The sequence below is a fragment of the Geotrypetes seraphini genome, chromosome 6 (genome assembly GCF_902459505.1).
Source record: "Geotrypetes seraphini chromosome 6, aGeoSer1.1, whole genome shotgun sequence".
NCBI classification, from domain to species: Eukaryota; Metazoa; Chordata; class Amphibia; order Gymnophiona; family Dermophiidae; genus Geotrypetes; species Geotrypetes seraphini.
This window is the reverse complement of record NC_047089.1, coordinates 17159969-17184212: the sequence shown is the minus strand read 5'-3', so window position 1 is coordinate 17184212 and position 24244 is coordinate 17159969. Positions and strand designations below refer to the sequence as shown.

Genomic DNA, 24244 nt, shown 5'->3' with positions numbered 1-24244 from the left:
ATAAATAAAATAATAAGACGATAATACTACTAATACTCTCAGGATTGATACTGTAAAGCATCAGAAAGTGGATCTTAAAGGGAACAGTGTCAAATCAATTTTGCATTTTTCAGTAATAATTTCTTCTTTTTTTTTCTCCTCACGTCATCTTCTCTTCATAAATATTTTCACCGATATACAACGTGACCCAGTTTATGAATGCCGGAAGGGGGAAGGTTCTCTGTTCTCATTTAAAATCCAAGGGCCATCTAACGTCATGCATAAGTTGTATTGTGGGCTGTTTTTTCTGCGTGGCCTTGGGGTAAACATTCATAGAGATCTAAAGCCCAATTTTGGATAAGTTGTTTTGGAGCCAGACGTTCACAATTTACAGAGTGTTTTGCAAAAGACTTTTGTGGCAAACCTGGAAGGCTGCAGGAAACGCATATGTCTTTGGCAGGATTCACAGCAGTAAGAGCTGCATCTCTCAAGACTTTGAATGTGTTAGTACCAGCATGTAAAGTACCACTGTATAATCTGCTTTGGTTGTACCATTGAAGGCAATATACCAAATATATGGCCCTTAGCCTTATGCTTGTAAGCGGCTGATTTGCAACTTGATTGTGTCGTTGGTTCTGTTTGCACAAATTAAATGCTGGGTTATAAAAAACTGGATGTCCAAGGCAAGCCAGTTAAGGAGCAAAGCTCCAAAATTCTTTCCTCCCCTCCCCTCCCCTCCCCCCAATATTCAGTCAGTAGTGGTTAGTGATTTTTTAAACACTGGCCATCACCGGCTAGATTAGCCCTTAGTATTCAGTGTCAGGTCATGTCCGGGCACAAACACTCAATACTGGGGGCTAATTTCAAGTGGACTCCCCGGCAGAGCTTATGCGGATCCAGCCAATATTCAAGTGGGGGCCATCTTATGAGAGCACCCCATCTCTTTCCTGGCTTCCTCTCCCCCTAGTCCGGGAAAAAGATTGCCCCTTCCTTCTGGAACGAGCCTCCCCATTACCCCAAGGTGTACTTTGGCCTCCCTGGGCTACCTGATGTCCCTAGTAGACTGTGGAGCAAAGGACCCTTGTTCCTGCCCTTTGTAGGAGGCCTCAGCAAATGGTTGCTGCGACCTCTCGGCCCCTTGGAAGGGGCCTTAGGCTTCTGAGCCAATCAGGGCCTTAGGCCCCTCCTAGTGCATCTCAGAATGCACTGGGAAGAGGAAGGCCCTCCATTTTGAATAGGTACCGGGGGGGTGCCATGGCAGCAGGAGGGAGTGGAGGCGCCTTGTTACAGAATTGCGCTTTCTTGATAGGCGCCTAGGTTTCAATCAGTGCTGATTAGAAGCTTAATTGCGCTTGTTCTTCAATTTAGATAGGCGCCTATCTAGTTGGGCGCCTCCGAAACAGGTGCCTAACTTTAGGCGCTGGTTACAGAATTTGGGCCTTAATAACTAAGGTGTGGCCCCATAGCTTTACAGCCCCTTGGATACAGAAGGGCCAGGATTAAGGCATAGGCAAACCAGACATGTGCCTATGGCCAAATGTTTAGGAGGGGGGCCCTCTCAAATGAGCAAAATCAACGACCCCCAAGCTAAATCAAGTGCCAACAGGAAGAGGAGAGGGGGGACCAGAAACCAATGCTGCTCACAGTAATCTCTCTGATCTTCCCACCACTCGTGCCTCGTCCTCCACTCAGCAGGAGTTTTAGTTCAAAATTTTTATTGAAATTTTGTAATACAAATACAAAGAAATACATAACATAATATAAAAAAATGTAAAAAAACAGGTGAAAGACCGCCGTATGGTGTTAAACCAGGGAACTATTGACTACTAATGAAGGCATCAGCACAAGTATACACTTCTCCCTCGTTATTCGCGGGGGATAGGAGCAGAGCCGGACCGCGAATGGTGAAAAACCACGAATATCCGGCTCTGACCCACCACCGCCTCCCTTCCGCCTTCCCCTGGCATCCCGGCCTTACCTGGTGGTCTAGCTGGTTTTTGGGGTAGGAGAGATCTTCCTACGCTCCTGCCCCATGCAGATAGCCATTAAGAAATGGCTGTGGGGAGTTCCCGTAGTCTCTCGAGAGACTACGGGAACTCCCCACAGCCATTTTTTAATGGCTATCTGCACGGGGCAGGAGCGTAGGAAGATCGCTCCTGCCCCGTAAACCAGCTAGACCAGGGATCTCAAAGTCCCTCCTCGAGGGCCACAATCCAGTCGGGTTTTCAGGATTTCCCCAATGAGTATGCATGAGATCTATGTGCATGCTCTGCTTTCAATGCATATTCATTGGGGAAATCCTGAAAACCCGACTGGATTGCGGCCCTCAAGGAGGGACTTTGAGATCCCTGAGCTAGACCCACCAGGTAAGGCTGGGATGCCGGGGGGAAGACAAAAATATGGGGGTTTTTCCCTCCTCCCCCCCCCAAAAAAAATCACGATTATGTGAATCGCGAGTAGGGAAACCGCGAATGGGGAGGGGGAAGTGTATACTGAATCACTGAGGGAATAAGGAGAAAGTAATAAGTGGAGGGTATATACTAGATTTCAGGACAGCATACTCATTAATTAATTTCCTGAGTAGTTAACAATATTAGACATGAATTCTTACCTGCTCTTAACCCTCTGCTGGATCTACCTGGACTCAATTTGTGGGAGTTTAAAAATATCTTTTTGTTACGGGGGACGGGGGGACAGGACAATGTGCTTGATTGCCTGAGGCCTACCACAGGGTGAATCCTGGTACTGGCAAGTAATTAGAACTGATTCTGTTTGAGGGTTGGTAGCCGCATGCTGCAGGCCCTATGGCATTATATAGTTCAGCCTCGGAAGCCCCCTGTGCGCTTTCTTCCAGCCCACATTCTGCCTTTTTCCAATTATTGTCCAGGGGGTGCAGAAGGGAAATAAGAAAGAACAATTTATTTTTTATAACAAGCATTTTTCTTTTTTTTTTTCCTTATTTGGTTTCTCTGAACTATATAGACTCCTTTCATATGTGGCAACTTTTCTCTTCTTGTACAAACCAATTTCAGGTTATACATGCCCTCAGAATTCATTCAACAAAGGAAAGCCCCCCCAGCCCTCTGAGCTGGGGAGATTAGCAGTCATGGACCTGAAGTAATGTACCAGGCAGGAGGCCTTCGCATGAAGGCAGTTCTCCAACATCCTTGCTTTCCAATATGCTTTAAATATATCCATTAAACCAAATTCCAACTTCCTTGAAAGCCATTGTAATCATTTTTTTAAAAAATTTGCACCCAAGGTAATGCATACGTTCTCTAGATTCCAGGAGCACTTTTGTAAGTGGTACCATATTATAATTGATGTCTAGCAAAGTTTTTTTTTTTTTTTCCTTTTACTTCTGCAAGAGCTTTTATAAAGACATAAATGTCTGATTAATTGCTACTCGAGGGCTATTTCTTGTCTGCTCAGCAAGTGATTTAATGCCTCACTTTGCTCTTACTCATCCTTTAGGCCCTGCAAGATGAGATAAATATTCCTGGCAGCAAAATGAAGCTGAGTTACCTGAGCAGTCGCACTCCTGGCTATAAATCGGTCTTGAAGATTGGACTGACTCACCCCATCATCCCCTTCAACCTCATGAAAGTCCATCTCATGGTAGCCGTGGAGGGTCGTCTCTTCCGAAAATGGTTTGCAGCTGCTCCGGACCTCTCCTATTACTTCATTTGGGACAAGACAGATGTTTATAGCCAAAAAGTGTATGGGCTGTCTGAAGCCTTTGGTAGGTCATCTTTTGGTGTTGTCATGAAATATTGTTCATCCTGTAGCCCTTGCATCTAACCGCCCTTACTTGCTTGTTCTCAGACGCTTTATCTTGCATGTAAAGAGATCTACATAATCATAATTTAGTTTCGAAGATGCCAGGAATTTATGGGCATTTACCCTCCCCCCCCACTACTAGCGCGGTACAGTAACAGGTCCAACGCTCATAGGAATTCTATGAGCGTCGGAGTTCTTACTGCTGAGGCTGGTGCTAAAAAAACACACTACGGTTTTGTAAAAGGGGAGGGGCTTGATTTTATTTAGAAACGGAGGAAAAATTGATATTAGAAATGACCACATTATTTTTTTAATAATCTCATGTGATGTGTTCTAGGATTTTGCGGTTCACTGAGACTCTCTGGTTCGGTTCTTGTCCAGTAGATTTCATATTTTTGGTCATCAAAAACTGCATCTCATTGCTGCACCTGTGCTTTGAAAATCACTATTTGCAAGAAACAAACTAGAGCAGTGCTCTCAAACTCGCAGCCCGAGGGCCACATGTGGCCCTCCAGGTCCTATTTTGAGGCCCTTGGTATGTTTATCATAATCACAAAAGTAAAATAAAACAGTTTCTTGATCATCTGTCTCTTTAGCTATAAATGACAATATTATTATTATTAAGACTTAGCCAAATGGAAAGATTTATAAACTATAAAGAGTTTTACCTCATGCAAAATTGTCATTTCTTTAATAAGACATTAACTATTTTTTTCTGTGGCCCTCCAAGTACCTACAAATCCAAAATGTGGCCCTGCAAAGGGTTGGAGTTTGAGACCACTGGCCTATAGGAAGAGGAGATGCAAATGTTAAGAGCCTTAGCCAATAGGGAGAGGAGGAGACAGTAGATGCTGTGGATGGGCCATTTAGTCTTTTATCTGCCATCATATTACTATGTTTCTATAACCATAAAGTTCTATGACATCACAATGCAGGTGTAAAGGGCCTTAGCCTATAGGAAGAGGAGATGCAAATGTTAAGAGCCTTAGCCAATAGGGAGAGGAGGAGATATTGGATGCTGTGGATGGGCCATTTGGCCTTTATCTGCCATCATGTTACTATGTTTCTATATTACTTTATTACTTAGCCAAAAGGGAAGATTTATAAACTATAAAGAGTTTTACCTCAAAAATTGTCATTTCTTTAATAAGACATTAACTATTTTTTTCTGTGGCCCTCCAAGTACCGACAAATCCAAAATGTGGCCCTGCAAAGGGTTGGAGTTGGAGACCACTGATCTAGAGCATATTACCTGGAACCAACTGGCACATTATTAGAAGCAGCTTTGCTTTCTTCCTAGAGGGTGTTAAGCCGTTAATGTGTGAATTTGTACATGTTAACTGCTACCGTATCAGCATGCTAACTGTTCCCAAATGGTTTAGCAACTAGAATGTACTAATTCATGCATAAGGGCCCTGACTGATTGATTTATGTATTTATTTAAAAAATTTATATCCTGCATATCCAACAATTCTATGGGGGTAACAAGTAGCATACATATCATCACACAAAAATACAATTTAAAAATATGACAAAAAACAAAACATAATCAACATTCAAACACTGTAAAGACAAACATCAACTTCAAAGCATAAAACCTAATCATACAAAACAGACCTAAAAAACAATCAAATAGCAGCAAAAGCGCCTAGATTGGCATTCCTAGCTGCCGGCCGGTGTGCTGAATGCTCTGCGCTGCTCTGACGGGAACTCTATGACCATCGGAGCAGCGCAAAGCATTCAGTGTCCCGGCCGGCGCTAAAAACCTCTTGCGCGGTTTTGTAAAAGGAGGAAGTAAGTTAGGCGTCGAGCAGCTAGGTATGCCAATCTAGGTGCTTAATTTTAAGCGTCTTTTATGTTAATTGTGAACATAGGAACATAAGAATTGCCGCTGCTGGGTCAGACCAGTGGTCCATCATGCCCAGCAGTCAAAGACTAGTACCCTAACTGATTTGCCCTACCTGCATACTTTCTGGTTCAGCAGGTACTTGTCTAACTTTGCCTTGAATCCCTGGAGGGTGTTTTCCCCTATAACAGACTCCGGAAGAGTGTTCCAGTTGTCTACCACTCTCTGGGTGAAGAAGAACTTCCTTACGTTTGTATGGAATCTATCCCCTTTCAACTTTAGAGAGTGCCCTCTCGTTCTCTCTACCTTGGAGAGGGTGAACAACCTGTCTTTCTCTACCTTGTCTTGAATCTCTGGAGGGTGTTTTCCCCTATAACAGACTCCGGAAGAGCGTTCCAGTTTCCCACCACTCTCTGGGTGAAGAAGAACTTCCTTATGTTCGTACGGAATCTATTGCCTTTCAACTTTAGAGAGGGCCCTCTCGTTCTCTCCACCTTGGAGAGCAGGGCTGTGGAGTCGGTAGATAAATGTTCCGACTCCGACTCCTCAGTTTTTTGTACTTCAGACTCCGACTCCAGGTACCCGAAATTCCCTCAGACTCCGACTCCACAGCACTGGTTAATTTTCAGATCGTTAAAATGGAATGTCAAGTTGAGAGAAATGAGCATTTTCGACACCACCTTCTTTTTGCTTTTAATCAAGGTTCTAAGGCCGAAGAAGCTGCTCGCAACATTTGTGCTGTGTATATAGTGGGTGCTATAGCTGAAAGAATCGCCCGTGATTGGTATGCCAAGTTCAAAAATGGAGTCGGTAGATAAATGTTCCGACTCCTCAGTTTTTTGTACTTCAGACTCCGACTCCAGGTACCCGAAATTTCCTCCGACTCCGACTCCACAGCCCTGTTGGAGAGTGTGAACAGTCTGTCTTTATCTGCTAAGTCTATTCCCTTCAGTATTTTGAACGTTTCAATCAAGTCACCTCTCAGTCTCCTCTTTTCAAGGGAGAAGAGGTCCAGTTTCTCTAATCTCTCACTGTAAGCTTAGAAATAGGGGTTGTATATAGAATTTGGACCCAGTGCGTGTAAGTTTCCCCACAGCCAAACCAAGAAAGAATATAAACTAGGTGTTGCCACTCCACTATATCAAAAGCTTTTTCAGCATCCAGTGATAAAGTTATACATGGTTGATTATTTAGATGAGCAATTTCAATAAGGCCATGAAATGTATGAGCATTGTCTTCTATGAATCTACCTTACATGAAATTCACTTGATTTGGATGAATTAATTGATCTAAATTTAATCCAGGGCTTGAAGCAAGTATTTTAGGAAGAATTTTACAGTCAATATTCAGCAAAGAAATAGGTCTATAGTTGGCGACTTTGGCTGGGTCTCTCCCAGGTTTTGGGAGTGCCACTATCTGCGCGTCGGCAAAATGATCTTGGTCAGATGAATTGGACCAGAGATAAGTACAGTAAAACCTTGGTTTGCGAGCATAATTCGTTCCGAAACCATGCATGTAATCCAAAACACTTGTATATCAAAGCGAATTTCCCCCTAAGAAATAATGGAAACTCAGACGATTCGTTCCACAACCCAAAAACTTTAATACAAAATACTATACATGTATTGCAAGACCTCGCTCATTTAGAAGAGTCACTACACTCCCGCAGCATCAGAGAGAGAAGAACCATCGGCCTAGTTGTGATGTGACGCGTGTATACTGTATGTATTCGTATTGCAAGACTTTGCTTGTTCAGAACAGTCACTACACTCCCGCAGCGTCAGAGAGAGAAGAACCCTCGGCCTAGTTGTGGTGATGTGACGCATGTATACTGTATGTACTTGGATTGCAAGACTTCTCTCGTTTAGAACAGTCACTACACTTCCACAGCGTCAGAGAGAGAGAAGAACCCTCGGCCTAGTTGTGGTGATGTGACGCGTGTATACTGTATGTACTCGTATTGCAATGTGTTATTTGTATATCAAGTTAAAATGTTTTCCTTGTCTTGCAAAACACTTGTATACCAAGTTACTTGCAATCCAAGCTTTTACTGTATATAAGTCTTTATGGGTTTTACCGCACGCAGCAGAATAGCGCGCGCTACCTGAAAAACTACCACTTGCTCAAAAGGAGGCGGTAGCGGCTAGCTCATGCAGCATTTTAGCGCACGCTATTCCGCACGTTAAGGCCCTAGCGCGCCTTTGTAAAAGGAGCCCTAAGTTTTGGAGATAGATCTTTGATGAATATTTTGTAGAATTTGGCTGGGTAGCCATCCAGGGTAGGAGCTTTGTGTGATGGTGGCGATTTAATTGCTCTCCCAGTTTCATCTTCTGTGATAGGTGCTCTGAGAATTTGTGCTTGATGTTCAGTTAAAGATGGATATTATTGTCAGTGTTGTTTGTTTTGGAAGAGAAAAAGTTAGTATAAAAATTCTCAGATTCTTGAGCTATTGAGGATGCCCCAGTATTAGAAGTAATTGATGCAATTCTGGATTTTTGCTTGTTGTTGGCTGAATATTTGGCAAGAGAACAACCAGCTTTATTAGCTTTATAACCTGTTTTTTTGCATAATTATATCCAATCTGGCTTTGTTGCTGCAAAGTGTATTATATTCCTATCTGAGTTTTATAAGTATTGATAATATTTTTATCATCAGAATGAATGTATAAAAGTTATTATCCCAGGACAAGCAGGCAGCATATTCTCTACATGTGGGTGACGTCAACGACAGAGCCCCCTAGCGGACGTTTTCGCAAGCAGACTTGCTCGAAGACCTTCAGGCTTGCGATTGGGCCGCGCATGCGTGCGTGCCCCTCCCATCCTGCCCAGGGCATGCGTCTCCTCAGCGTGTCTTCAGTTCTCTGTTTTCCACGGAGCCAGAAGCACTGTTTCCTTGCTTCGCGCAATCTCATTGTCCCTCATGCACCGCGGCTTATTTGGTTTGTTTCTTTTGAGTCACTATGCTCGCACCTAAATTGCCAACTCTCCCTCCATCCCTTTCTGGTTAGCTTGGAGGTCACCCACATGTAGAGAATATGCTGCCTGCTTGTCCTGGGATAAAGCACAGTTACTTACCGTAACAGGTGTTATCCAGGGACAGCAGGCAGATATTCCCGCAACCCACCCACTTCCCCGTGGTTGGCTTCTTTGCTTGCTATCTGAACTGAGGACACGCTGAGGAGACGCATGCCCTAGGCAGGGAGGGAGGGGCCCGCGCGCATGCGTGGGCCAGTCGCAAGCCTGAAGGTCTTCAAGCAAGTCTGCTTGCAAAAACGTCCGCGACGGGGCTCTGTCGGTGACGTCACCCACATGTAGAGAATATCTGCTTGCTGTCCCTGGATAACACCTATTACGGTAAGTAACTGTGCTTTTTTGAGCAATTTCTGAGTCCAAGTTTTTCAAATGAGATTGATCCTTTTTATTTTTCACACCAAGAGGCTTAGCTGAGAATTTCTCCACTCAAACTAACTTTGAATGATTCCCTAATTATATTAAAGGAATTATCAGAATCTCAGTTCATATTGAAAAATTCTTGAAGGAAGGTTTTTTTTTTATTTTGGAGATGAAATCTTGATCTGTTAGGTATGCTGTCTTAATTCTCCAGCAATTATATTGTTTTGGAGGTAGAAGATCTATGTTTAAAGTTACCTTAGCATGGACCAATACCACTCTGGAATGTATTTGTGCAGAGATGGTTGTTGAAAGAAGAGATTTGGAAGTGAGAAAATAGTCGGTTCTGGAGTGTGAATTATGGGGCGATGAGTAGAATGAAAATTCTTTGTAGGGTGAAGGGTTCTCCAAGGTTCTAGGAGACCAAAGATAATGCCACATTTTGGATGGATGAAAATTACATAGTGAGTGGTGATCCATGATAATATCGAAAGGTATGTTGAAATCTCTGCCTATAATAAATGGAAACGAGTTTAGTTCCATAAGTTCATCTCTAAGTTTTGGTATAAAAGTATAAGATTCGATGTTTGGAGCATAAATATTCATGATGGATTGAAGGATTGTAGTTGTACAGTATTGCTATTATGGCCCATTTTTCATCTGTATCTAAAGTTTGTTGAAGAATTGTGTGAGTAATAGATTTTTTTAATGATTATGGAAACGCTTCTTTTTTTTTTGCTATTGTTGGGGCATTTATATGAGTACTTGTCCATGAAAAATGTAACTTATTACAATCATTAGTATTCAAGTGAGTTTCTTGAAGTAAAAGAATGTCTATATTTTTGGATGCAGCTTAATCAGCACCTTTTTTTTTTTTTTTGCATTTTGAAGGATGATTTAAACCATTTACGTTCCAGCATGCTAAATGTAAATTAACCATATTTAAAGATTATTCCGTGTACTAAGTAAAATATGTCACAAGGTGTTGTACATAGCAATAAAAGTGATTTTATAGAGAGAGAGTGCTGTGAGCAAGAATGTATAATGCATATCTCTCCATAAACTGGCTACCTATCAGGAAACGCATCTTCAAAGCTCTAGTAATTGCTCAAAAAAAGATTCCACAACATAACCCTTACATGCATAGCTTTCAAACTACACCAGTACACCCCCAATCTCCCCCCTTTCGCTCAACCACGGAAAGACGACTGCACATCCCCCATGGAAAATCCCTCCAGATGGAAACGGCCCGGAAACGCTCATACATCCCTTAGTTCTGGAACCAGTTGCCTAATCAGATAAGATCTCAGAACTCACTGATGACATCCGGAGAGCAGTGAAAACCACACTTTTCATCTAAACAGACTGCCTCCCCCTTTCTGTAACCCGCCTTTGTGCCCCTGTATTTAATGACCAATCTCAAACTTGGGGCTCCTTTTACTAAGGTGCACTAGTGTTTTTAGCACGTGCAAACCCCACGCTAAATGAAAAATACTAGCACAAGCTCTATGGAGGCGTTAGTGTCTAGCGCGCGCGCGCTAAAACCACTAGCGCACCTTAGTAAAAGGAGCCCTTAGACTCTGTGAAATTTCAACAATTTTCTCCCGTTATACCCACTTCTCTAAGACCTGTCATATCCCCGCTTTTGTATAATGTCTGCATTAAGAATGTCCTGATGTAACCCGTTCTGAGCTTCGGGGAGAATGGGCTAGAAATCTAAATAAATAAAAACCTGAAGTATGATAGCCAGAATTGCCGGTTCTAAGCAGCCCCGATGGAATGACACCACTGTGAATGTCTTGAAAAGCCCAGGATAAAAAATTATAAGTAAATAATGGTATAAAGGATATATATTATTCTGAAATATTTAAACATGGATAAAGATCAAATCAGTAATAACAATATTCCAGTGCGAAAAATATCAATACATGTTTACACAACAATCTTCATTTAATATATTAAATTACCCTATTTTTATTTGATGAATCTAGGCTCCAAGAAGATCAAGATCAATATAAGTGATGGCATTGTTGTGATAGGTAACTTTCATCCAGGCAGGATATAGCATGCCAAATTGAGCACCTAGTTCTTTAATGCCAGGTTTGGCTCGATTAAAAATTTCCTTCCTTGATAAATTGAGGAGGGGTTGTTTTTCGCCAACATGAGGATTTTTAGAGTATGAGACATTAATTTAGCCGCAGTAGAATGTGGAAATTTGGTGCTTTGTTGAATCCTAGAGGGGGTAGGGTGAGCTCTTTCAAGTAGAACAGTGAATTCAATCTCCAAAAATTTAGGAATCCAATTTGCAAGAAAATTGAAAACATCATTACCTTCTGCACCCTTGGGTAAGCCTAAAATTCGGATATTGATTTGCCAGATCTAAAAAATCTTCCATTAACTTTTTAAGGGCCACTGTATTGCCTTGGATCTGCGTGGCTGAGGATTTAAGTTTGGTTGTTCATGTCGAAAGAGATTCCATTTGTTGTTGCGAGGATGCAATTTGGGCATGAATGTCTTTGAGTTCCTTTCTCATATCATGAGAGATAGCCATATGATTATTGAGAAGTTATTTTATTTTACGAAGTTCAGAGATAATTGATGTTTCTTTCTCAGCGTTGTCAGGTTTCCCAGTTTTGTCAGGTGAAGGGAGATTGCACTTCATGCATTTCAGGTTCGATAAAATGTACACTTCTCCCTCTGTATTCGCTGTGATAGGGGATTAACAGATCTGCGAATACAGAAAAATCACAAATAACTTTTTCATATGTTATTCGCTGTTTTCTATTAAAAACCATCGTGAATATGGTGAAACTGTGAATAACATGGTGAGAGACCTGGCCTGTCCCTGAAGGAGAGGCAAAACACATTGAAGAAAGTGCTGGGAATCAGCGATTTTCTCTGTAAACGCTTGGAATCAGCAATTTCTCTATGCAAGCTGATGTAATTTGGGGGGAGAAGCCAGAAAGCTAAAAACTGCAAATAATTGAAACCACGATTGCTGAAACCGCGAATACTGAGGGAAAAGTGTATTGTGATTCTAATTTACTTTTCCTCATTTTGAATGGGAATATATTGTACAGTAGTATGAAGTAAAAGTTAGCGGGAGAAAAGGAAATAAAAATTACTGGGATTTATCATTGATTTTCTGCAAGGTCCTACAATAAACCTCCTTTGATTGTCCCTAATTCTGAAGGCCCTTGATGTTGTTTTTCTTGTGTTTGGTTTGTTTGGTGCACTTGGACACTCCCCTACATTGTCACATATACGTTAATGTTCGAATAACTTGGTAGGACACTTGAGGATGATTAATAATTTACAGATTTTTTTAAAAATCCCTTTTTAATTGAGGCTTTTTGAATGAATACTAAACAGTGACTTATTTTGTTTGAAAGTGTTATAAGGATTGTTTTAGGTCATTTTTTAATTGCAATATGACTAAGGTGATAGAATTAGGGATTGGTGCACATTTTTCAAATTACTAACCTGCTTTCTTTCTTTCAATCCCAGTGTCTGTGGGCTATGAGTACGAATCATGTCCAGACTTGATCCTGTGGGAGAAGAGGACAGCTGTACTACAGGGTTACGAAATCGATGCTTCCAAGCTAGGGGGGTGGAGTCTGGACAAGCACAATGCCCTAAACATTCAAAGTGGTGAGTAGATCGAACAAATTTCAGTAAACTCTGTTCTTCTAAACTGCTAATAAATTCAACCAAGAGAGATGAACATAATCTTGGCCTAGTAGGAGAAGGAGGGGCCTGGCGATCAGAGCAGTAGAATGAGAGCCAAGAAAATTAGGCTTGAGATCTTTATCCCCCCCCCCCCACACACACACACACTCCCCGACACTTCTTGTTCCCTTGGACCAGATTCTACATAAGGTGACTACATTTGGATGCTGATCCAAGATGCACGTGCAACAATTAGATATCGAGGCATTAATGAGAAATAATTGGAGGCTAACAACCAACTGAATATGGCAACATTGATTGGTTTCCAAAGATGCATCTCGACACCTTACAGCGAAGCCATCTTCAGAAAAGCAAACTTAGAAAAAGAGAGCTTTGGTTTCAATGTTGGTGGCTGAAATATAAACAACCTGCGCTATGCAGATGATAGAACACTCATCACCAGCAGCAAAGAAGACATTCTATATCTATTGAGAAAAGTCAAAGCCAAAAGTCATAACATGGGATTAGAACTAAACATAAACAAGACGAAGATCATGAACACGGAAAATGCTGAAGATTTTGAGCTCGAAGGCAATAGAATAGAAGTTGTAAAAAATTTCAGTCTCCTGGGCTCTTTTGTAAACAAGCAACTAGCAATGAAGAAGTACTCCATAGAATAACACTTGGTCGTTCTTCAATGAAGGTTCTTGACAAAGCATTCAAGGGCAAGGAGGTAACACTCCAAACGAAGATCAGATTTGTCTGTGCACTCATTTTGTCAGTGGTCAATTATAGATGTGAAAGCTGGACACTACGGAAACAAGACAGAAAGAAGATTGACTCATTTGAGCTTTGGTCAATCTTGCACTCAGCTCAGTTCCAGTGGTGGTCTTTTAAGCAAGGAGATGTTGCAACCAGGGCAGGATTAATTTGTCGAGGGCCCCTAGGCACACAAGTACACAGGGCCCCCCTGCCCCGCCCCACCCCACCATGCGCCCAGGCGGAAACAGGAAGCTGTGTCAGAGGGAAGCTTTGGGCGAGCAGCACCGCTTCCACAATTACAGTTCCTGTTGCCTTTCTTACCCGCGTTGCTTGCTTGTCTTACTTTCTGTCAATGGGGGGGGGGCTGCATTGCCGATTGGGGTGGGGGTCCGCATTGCCGATCGATGCTGGAGGGGCCCATCGCCATTTGGAAAAAACAATGTTGATGCCCTCCTTCATCGGGCCCCCCTGACAATTTTGGGCCCTAGGCACGTGCCTACTTGGCCTATTGGTTAATCCTGCCCTGGTTGCAACAGCAATCACGAATCGATATTATAGCAGCTTTTATGGTTCATGAAAGCTTTAGCTGATGGCTTTGCAATCACTCTAATGAGTTTTAAGATCAGCATTGTTTATGAATGATGACAGGCTGGATTAAAGTAGACCTGCCATGCTCTCAAAATGGAGCAAACTGTTGCATAGCTTACGCTCTCATATTGTGGTCTTCTAAGGTTACTTAAGGTTCCCACATAAATTTTAAACTTTTTAGGGAAGGGACTTCCTGTAGCTGAATTGCTAATTACGCTGCACGCCACTGTGGAAAGGCAGACCATAAACCTAAATTATTATTACAGGTAGCATTTGGGGCTAAATTCTGTATATGGCGCTGATAAAAATTTGCGCAAAACGCTATTCTGTAAATGGCACTCAGTTAGACCCCCCTTATTCTGTATGTAACAAGGCACAAAAAATTATAGGAACGTCACTGATCTTTCGACACCCTTTCCATGGCCACGTCCCCTTCTTGGATCTATGCAGAAATTTTATGCACAAATTCTGGCAGCCAAAGCTGATAAAAAGAGATAAAAACAATTTTATCTATGCATGCTTACGGTATTTCTTTTTAAGGAGTTTTTAACACAGTGGAGTCAATGATTTTAGGACGTTTCAGCCGTCGGGCTGTGGCTTTTTTCAGGGTATGCTGTGAGGTCTGCAGCTTGTCTTTGAAAATAGATCACTGACCTGATTGGGAACAGGGCAGTCGGTTGGTCACCAAACGCATTGTATGTTTGCGGTACACATGACCTGAAGTGGCCAGTTGGGGTGTTAGTTCCGCCACATCAACTCTGATCTTTAAAACATACATTGCCTTAGGCCGTTCCATGTAACATGTTATCTGTCAGATATAGAATCAGCAAGTAACAACCATTATTAGTTGATAATAATGCTTCTGAGAAAAGCAACCTTGTGTTGTGAATGACTGAGATAAAGCATGCTGTGTTCCTGAAGCTAACGGCTGTGCCCTAGAAAATCTGTTCCAGTTATTCGAGATACGTTTTGTAGGATGTATTTAATTCTGGACAGTGCTCAAAATATATTTGCATGGGATTCATGCCAGCCGCAAGTTATACATTTTTCTGTCAACTGCTCTGTTGTTTTCACTATTGTAGCCTTCAGATATAACATTTATTGGTTTGGAGCCCGAAATTCAACAAGTCTGAAGAATTTTTTTCTATTTTTGAATGATTGAATTATATTTATGTTGTGGAGTTTTTTTTCATTCCAGTGATGATACGGGTTCCTTTGGGTACCTTGTGGCCCAGGAACCACTTTATTGTGGTTTGTTTTACTCCACAATTTATTTATGATTTTTTATGATTTTTTTTTTTTTAATTTATTTTTGTTGGGGTTTTTTTTCTTCTTCTTCTCCTTAGCTATTTCTGGGCAAGGATGTAAATCTCTGCCCGGTACTGTTCTTAGATTCCAACTACTGAAGTATCCATCAAAGCTCACTCCGGTCCATCTACACCCTCCCAACCATTGAAGCCCTCCCCAGCCCATCCTCTCCCCCCCCCCCCCCAACGGCCATATATAGACCCAGACCTTGAAAGTATGCCCAGTACTTGCCTTAGTTCTTATTTTCTGATTCTAGATCCTCTGTGTTCATCCCACACTTTTTAAAACTCCGTCACTGTTTTCCTCTCCGCCACCTTTCTCGGGAACGCATTCCAGGCATCCACCACCCTCTCCGTAAAGAAGAATTTCCTTACATTGCTCTTGAGTCTCCCACCCCCTCAACTGCAAATTATGTCCTCCGGTTTTACCATTTTCCTTTCTCTGTTTGAATGATTGTGGCTGTTTCCTCCAATTCTTGTTAGCAGTGTTTTTTTTTAATATATATTGGTGTGTGCTTTCAGCTATAATCACTGCTCCCCACTTTGGATTTGTGTTATTGCCTGGACAGAAACAAACAACCCTCTTTGTTTGCCTCTAGTCGTATTCCTCCTTTTTTTTTCCTTTTATCTTCTAGGCATCCTGCATAAAGGGAACGGGGAGAACCAGTTCGTTTCCCAGCAGCCACCTGTCATAGGAAGCATCATGGGTAACGGACGGAGGCGCAGTATTTCCTGTCCGAGCTGCAACGGGCTGGCAGACGGCAACAAGCTCTTGGCCCCTGTTGCCCTGACGTGCGGGTCGGATGGAAGCCTTTACGTTGGAGACTTCAACTACATACGGAGGATATTTCCTTCCGGAAACGTCACCAACGTATTGGAGTTAAGGTACACCAGGTTTCTCACTGCGAGCCTGATGTCGGCTGCAGGTTCCCTCTAACCATAAAGTATTTAGCGCGTCAGGCCCGGCATTTTTACCACTGTGTTGAATGTTTTATTCTTGATGGATTAGTGCAAGGGATGTGCGGCGGGTTTTTTTGAGCAGGCAAAGGGCTCCTTTTACTAGGCCGCATTAGGGCAAAATGCGCCGAATAGCGCGTGCTACATTGCATAGAGCTGGCATTAGTTCTAGAAGCGTAGCATGTGGTGTAGCGCACGATAATTTCCTGCGGGCGCTAAAAACGCTAGCGCAACTTAGTAAAAGGAGCCCTAAGTTTACACTTCTGCAGGCTGGAGCCCCGGTATCAGCCCCCGACCCCGATGAAAGTCTGAAACGCGTCGGCAGGGACCAGCGCAGTGATAGCACGTAAGTTTCAAGTTGGTTTTTTTTTTTAAATCTTTATTCATTTTTAAAACTTATTAAAAAAATTTTATACTGCTCCATCGAACTTCTAAGCTAAGTTTATTAAGTTGATAAAATGAAAAAAGTAAAAATAAATATTATTAAGTTAAATTAAAATGGGTCGCATCCGGTAGACGGGATCCATGAGGAGTGCTGCCACGCGGAGCTAAATTGCTCGGGTGGCGTTCTGAAGATCCTGTTCTGAAGCGACCGCTAAGAACGCCATTGGATTTGGAAAAATTGTTTGTATCTCAATGGTGCCTAAAATCGTTTTGGTGTGATAAACACGAGAAGCAGCAGCACAGTTAGGTTGGAAGCATTTGTTTTCCACTGAAGAGACCCTCTGTACTTCTAGAGATAGGGTTACCCTATTTTTCTCCAGGAAACCCCGGACACATGACCCCCAACCCCCACAAAGCCTCCTCTTCTTTCGGACGAGCTCCAGCCCCATCTGGTGAGCTTGGAGCATGCGCGGAATACATTACATTAGTGATTTCTATTCCGCCATTAACTTGCGGTTCAAGGCGGATTACACAAGAGTTGTCAGGCGGTTACAAGAATTGTAACATTACATAAGAATTGTCGAGAACTTTTAAGGAGCAACATGTTGGGTAATAAACATTTTCGATTAGATGTGGGCGGAGTGTGTGGTAGGTGGAGTTAGGGAAGGAACTGGGTGTGTTTAAACAGGTTTTATGTGTTTTTTGAAGAGTAGGGTTTTAGTGCGCCATCATCCACGCATGCTCAGAGGCCCTGCAGACGCGGCCCGAGCTCATTGGGGCTTTCCAAAACCCGGACAAATGCTGGGTTTTGGAAAGTCTGTCCGGGAGCCTGGAGAGTCCTCTAAAAAGAGGACATCTCCGGGTTTTCCCGGATGTCTGGTAACCGTATCTATAGAGCAGCGGTTCCCAAACCTGTCTTGGGGGACCCCCAGCCGGTTCATAGACAACCCCGCGAAAGACAAAGGCGCACGTCGACAACTGAGCGCAAGACGGAGGCATGTGCCGAAGAAAATTACAGTTTTTAGGGGCTCCGACGGGAGGTTTTGTTGGGGAACCCCCCCAGTTTACTTAATAGAGATCGTGCCGGCGTTATGGGGGGTTTGGGGGGTTGTAACCCTCCACATTTTACTGTAAACTTTAACTTTTTCCCTAAAAACAGGGAAAAAGTGAAGTTTTCAGTAAAATGTGGGGGTTACAACCCCCCACAACGCCCCCAAAACGCGTCACGATCTCTATTAAGTAAAGTGGGGGGTTCCCCCCCACACACACACCCATCGGAGCCCTAAAAACAGTAATTTTCTGCGGTGCGCACCTCCGCGCTGCGCTCAATTGTCTGCGCGTGCCTTTGTCCCGGCACGCTTTTGACCTGACACCCCCCCAGCCAGTCAGTTTTCCAGATATCCCTAATGAATATGCATGAGAGAGATTTGCATACCTGTCACTTCCATTATATGCAAATCTCTCTCATGCATATTCATTAGGGATATCTGGAAAACCTGACTGGCTGGGGGGATCCCCCAGGACAGGTTTGGGAACCACTGCTATAGAGTTACTGAACAAAATTTTCTCCTGAAAAGAAAACCATATATTGTTTATGCTTTGTAACGTGCAATTCTAATCCCTAACCAAATAAAATTATATTTTATCATTCTATAAAACAGGAGTGGAGGCGTTGCCTAATGGTTAGCGGAAGGGGCTGAGAAGCATAGTTCAAATCCCACCGCACATCCATGGGATCCTGGGCAAGTTATGGAACCCTCCATTGCCTGGGTGCAAACTTCATGATCCTTTCACTAAGGCGTGCTAACGGATTTAGCACGCCCTGAGTAGTGCACTCTAAATACCGCGCAGCCCATTTTCTATGGGCTGAATGGCATTTAGCGTAGGGTTACCGTATGGCTCCAGAAAAAGGAGGAGGGATTGAGACAGCCGGGTTTCACTTCCATTGCTTTCAAAGGAAGTAAAACCCGAATGTCTCAATCTGTCCTCCTTTTTCTGGAGGTAAGAAAAAGAAATCCCTAAAGAGTATATACCACAGAAAAATACTATAATATCAGAGCAATGTACTCAAATTGCAAAATTTGAAATATTGTACATATTTATTAATTTAAAATTTGCAAAAATATCACAAAATTTTCATAGAATAGCATACACAGAACACCATACAAACACTACAAACAAACCAGACAAGATATAACAACATATAACCTATAACAGGCACTATCAAACCAGGCTGGAAAAGGCCACACAAAAAAATCATACAATGATATATAAATATAGCTGTGTTCAAAAGTTCATAAATCACTTAGCTTGAGAGTTCGAAGTCTTCCTGGAACAGTGTCCATGAGGAATGAAGCAAGCAAGATGATTGTGGGCCATCCAGAGAGGAAAAAATAAAAAAACCAGCATCCCAAACAGATTAGAGTTCAAATCCAACCTCCATATCACAAAGTGCAGGTGGAAGTGCAAACGTGCTGTCAGTAAACAGTATAATGAGTTAGATAATCAAAAAAGTCTCAAACCAAGAGGACAGAGAACATTTTCAAAGTCTTCACAAGCGGAGGTGAAATGCCATAACAGGCAACTGATCTTCTAACATCTCCTCACACTTCCTCAACACAGGCCGTGTTTCGATGAAATCTTTGTCAAGAGGAAGAAAGCAACTAAAATAAAACAAAAACAAGTGTACACTACACTGGCATGAACAGAAACAAAAGCATATCACAAAACACAAAATATAAACTGACTTTTTCTGGAGCCATATGGTAACCCTAATTTTGCACATGCTAAATCCATTAATGCGCCTTAGTAAAAAGGCTCCTTAGATTGCGAGCCATCTGGGGTGTGGGGGGGGGGAAGAAAAATAGTCTTCCCATCCCTTTTATCATTTGTAAATGGGGTGCAGTGATGTCATTTGTTTCTACCCTAGAAGATGTTTTGAGTTGAGTCTTATGTTGTAGGGTGATGTAAGTTTCATGCTTCGTGCCACAGGAAACAGGCGCTCTCTTATATGACGACAAAGCTACTGAGTGAGATACACTTCTCCCTCATTATTCGCAGGGGATACGGGGAGAGTCGGACCGCGAATGGTGAAAAACCGCAAATATCCGGCTCTGACCCACCCCCACCTCCCTGCCGCCTTCCTGGCCTTACCTGGTGGTCTAGAAGGCTTTCGGGGCAGGAGCGATCTTCCTACGCTCCTGCCCCATACAGATCACCAAGAGGAAATGGCTGCTGTGAGTTCCTGTAGTTTCTCGAGACTACGACGGGAACTCCCTACAGCCATTTCCTCATGGCGATCTGCACGGGGCAGGAGCGTAGGAAGATCGCTCCTGCCCCGAAAGCCCTCTAGACCACTAGGTAAGGCCGGGAAGGCGGCAGGGAGGTCAAAAATATGTTTTTTTTAAAAAAAATTTCCCCCTCCCCAGAAAAAAATTGCGATTATGTGAAACCGCGAGTGCAGAAACCGCGAATGGGGAGGGGGAAGTGTATAGGCATTCCCTTTGCATTTAGAGCTGTGTTTGGATTGGGCCCATGTCTCAGTCTTTAAAAAGCTTGCTACTGCCATGCTAGAATTTAAAATGGTGCATCTGTGTTTATTTTATTAAAATTTGGTATGTTGCTTTTTCACTGAAACATCAAAGTAACGAGCAAGGCATCACAAGCACGAATTCCTTAAATTCAGTAAAAGAGAAAATTTTTAAAAAACAATAATTTCCAAAACCCCACAAACTTGAGCAATCCGTTCCCATCTTAGATCTTTAAAAGTCATGGGAGGAGCAACTCAAAGTAACGAACAAGGCATTACAAGCATTCATTCCTTAAATACAATAACAAAAAAAGAGAAAATTTAGAAAACTATCATTTTATTTCTGTCAAAAGCCCACTAACTTGAGCAATGTCAGATCTTTGAAATTCAAGGGAGGGCCAACTTAGCAAGTCCAAGAGCACCAAACTCTCAGGTGAAGATGAACGGATGGTTCACATTTGTGCTAGAAACCTTTTGCCCTAGACTCTTAAGTAAGAAAGAAAAAGGACATTTGGTAAGAGATGAATAGGGGCCAGACCTAAATCCTTCAGTACCAGCTTTAGGAGTCCCTTAGGACCCCTTTAGCATGGACCTTGGTGTCCCTCAAAGGCACTGAACGGTAATATAATGCTTATGTTTCTAGACCAGTGGTCTCAAACTCAAACCCTTTGCAGGGCCACATTTTGGATTTGTAGATACTTGGAGGGCCTCAGAAAAAAAATAGTTAATGTCTTATTAAAGAAATGACAATTTTGCATGAGGTAAAACTCTTTAGAGTTTATAAATCTTTCCCCCCCTTCTTTGCAGCACCCTGCAGCTTCCCCCCCTGGCCTCCCGGTCTTAATTTTGGCTAATTACCGCAGCCTGCAGACAGGATTGCCGGTGCTGTAGCCTTGCAGGCTGCCATTGGCCTCCGCAGCACGTTCTCTCTGCCGCAGTCCCGCCCCTTCTCTGACATCAGGAGCAGGATTGCAGCAGAGGGAACGTGCTGCTGAGGACGACGGCAGCCTGCAAGGATTGTTACAGCACCGGCAATCCTCTCTGCAGGCTGCGTTAATTATGTGAAGGTAAGAGTGGGAGGCCAGGGGGGAAGCCGGAGGACGCTGCAAAGAGCAGGCAGCACTAGTAAAGACAGCACTAGTACAAACCGTGGGCCGCAAAATAGTACCTGGCGGGCCGCATGTGGCCCTCAGGCCACGAGTTTGAGAACACTGTTCTAGACAGAACAAAGGCAGGGAACTATGTCTACTTAAGTTGTTAAACTCCCTTTTGACGGAAAGGGGTGTGAGCTGCTTCTGTTATTTAGAGACATAAAATCGAACAGCGGGTAGCGATCACAAGGCCCATCTAATCTTGTCAGTCCCCATTTCTAATTAGATATCATACCCCCTAAGAAATTTAAATATGAAAGGTGCGCTAGCCGATTTAGCTCGCGCTAAATGCTAACGCATCCATAGAATATAATGGGCGTGTTAGCATTTAGTACGCTCTAAATCGACTAGCGCACCTCAGTAAAAGACCCCCTTCGTTAGCATTTGAACTTATACTCATCAGGACTGCGGCAAGGGTTTTGGGTACTCTAGCAAACCTCTAGCTTTATACTCTCCTTCCCCCCCCCCCCCCAAATGAACTTTCAGGCTCCCTAGGGTTGCCAGATTTTCCTTTTGGAAAATATGGACCCCCCCTAGCCACGCCCCCCAGGCCCACCTAGTTCTTCCCATCCCTGCCCTAATCCAGCCCCCAAGCCTGCCCTAGCCATGCCCCCAGGCCTACCTAGTTATTCCCATCCCTGCCCTAATCCCGCCCCCAAGCCCGCCCTAGCCACGACCCCACTGCCTGCTGTTGTCAGACAGGGAGGAAGTCCGTACATGTACGGACGCTGTGTGATGACATCACACACACATGCACGTGACGTCATCGTGTGACGGTTGCGCATGTGCGGACTTCCTCCCTGCCCGACAACAGCTTTTCAAAACCCGAACAAAGCGCCGGGTTTTGAAAAGCCGTCCGTACTCCCAGACGTGTCCTCAAAAAGAGGTCTGGTAACCCTCCCCCTCATCCTTAAATATCACATACACACAAATGATAGGGCAATTTCCAAAAGCTACATGGGCCATTTGAAAACTGCTGCCCCTGCCTGTACATAAAAGTACAGTGGTACCTCGGAATCCGAACGCCCCAGAACTCGAACAACTTGGAATCCGAACTATTTTTTTTATTAAATCTTGCCCCGGAATTAGAATGCTGCTTTGGAATCCGAACGTACGGGAACTGCAAGCGTTACTCGGCCCAAAGCTTCCCCTCTGACGCAGCTTCCAGTTTCCGCCTGGGCGGGAAGCTTTGGGCTGAGCACCGCTTGCCGTTGCCGATCTTGCTGTCTATGCCGGTGGGGGCCCGATCATGCTGTCTCTGCCAGGGGGGGCCCGATCTGAGTTTGTGGGACCAAGGAACGGATTAATCCAGTTTCTGTTATTTTTACTGGGAGAAATTGTCTTGGAACTCGAGCGGGGTTCTGGAACGGATTAAGTTCGGATTCCAAGGTACCACTGATGGCCCTATGCCATCAGGATCTATTGATTTGCTTTGACTGCAGCTGCTTTTGCTGTCCCCCAGAAGCGGCGGCCCTAGGCAGTCACCTAGCCTCAAGCCCCTCCCAAGGGACGGGGGCCTGAGGAGTCTGAGCAAATCAGGGCCTTCCAGATATCCACTTATGGCAGCACAATGTATGTATACCTTTTGTCGTGCGCGCATTTGTCGGAGCGCTATTGTCATGCAGGGATTTGTCGGTGTGCCATATTTTCTACCAAAAATATTACAAACGAATGCCCATTGCAGTTATATTAAAGTTGCAGGGTATGCTGATCTCAGTCACGTCATAAGTGAATGATAGTACAAGAGGTGAGATCATACTTTTTTTTTTCAAGTATATAACCGCAGGTGTGTGTGAGCTCACTAACAGGTACCTTGCTATCTAGCAAACACCATGGCATGCCTTATTAACCTTTTACTTATTAATGCAATATGTAGTGAAGTTTTAAGCCTGCTAAGAATGTTTCTAACTGAACTAACATCTTCTTTTTTCTCTTTCCTTGATTTCCTGTTTTCTGTCAGAAATAAAGATTTCAGACATAGGTAAGCCAAACTGGAGGACACTTTAAAATCTTTCTCTGTCCTGTTGCCTCTTGGCATGTGGTAGTCTGACGATACCGTTTTCAGATCATTCAATAGCAAGTGGAGAGGTCCAAGGCCCGTCCTAGACACGGGAATCCATTAATCATTGAGTGGGACGTCAGACTCGCCTTGGGTCTACAATAGCCACCACAAAGAAACACAGAACTGAGAGGTTATGCAGAGAGGAAAGTTGTTTTGCGTTAATTCTATAAGGGGGCAAGAAAAGGGCCTATTTGAAACCTATTCTATAAAGAAAAGTAGGCACTTACTTTTCCTTATAGAATTGCAAGCGTGCATGGCTGAAATTGCATCTGTTTTAAGGTGCAAACACACCAGCCATACTGTCGGCATAATGCTGACACCCAGGTTGCAAGATACCGCACGTAGATTATATTTTGTATCATGTGCATAATACGTCCAAACTCCGCCTATGTGAATGCCCACACAAAGTAAGCGCTATCACATCTAGGCGTGCAGCACAACAAAGAAAAATGGGGAGACCGAATGATCCACAGTGAAAACAATCCACCGATGAAAACAAAAACTGTGGATACAGATGTTCTGGAGATAATTTATTAAACGCTGACATATAAAACCATGAAAATTCAATTTTAAAAGTACAATGATAAAAAAATACGGTGATAAAAATCCAACCGGACCCTACACGGTCCGTGTTTCGGTGAACACGCCTTCCTCAGGGGTCCAATGGTTTGCAACCTCACATATAAAGAATTGGACTGAAAACAGTCTATTGTCTTTAAACTTGTGAGCAAAGAACACCGCAGACAAGCTGAAGTAGCAAAAAAATGCCCATCTGCAGTAACCATTATCTCTCTCCTTATTGGCTAAGGCTCTTAACATTTGCATCTCCTCTTCCTATAGG

At 43.2% G+C, this 24244-nt stretch overlaps 1 protein-coding gene across 4 annotated transcripts in view; it reads left to right on the top strand.

Moving 5' to 3' along the window:
• Window positions 1-24244, top strand: part of TENM4 (teneurin transmembrane protein 4) — a 1150563-nt gene that overhangs the window by 1034520 nt on the left and 91799 nt on the right. For 3 of the 4 annotated variants that reach the window (XM_033948175.1, XM_033948174.1, XM_033948171.1), the window contains 4 exons: window positions 3454-3721; window positions 12502-12645; window positions 15956-16205; window positions 23302-23322. In XM_033948175.1, coding sequence (XP_033804066.1) covers window positions 3454-3721; window positions 12502-12645; window positions 15956-16205; window positions 23302-23322 — 683 coding nt within the window. The remainder of the gene's footprint in view (window positions 1-3453; window positions 3722-12501; window positions 12646-15955; window positions 16206-23301; window positions 23323-24244) is intronic. The other variant, XM_033948172.1, reaches the window with a different exon arrangement.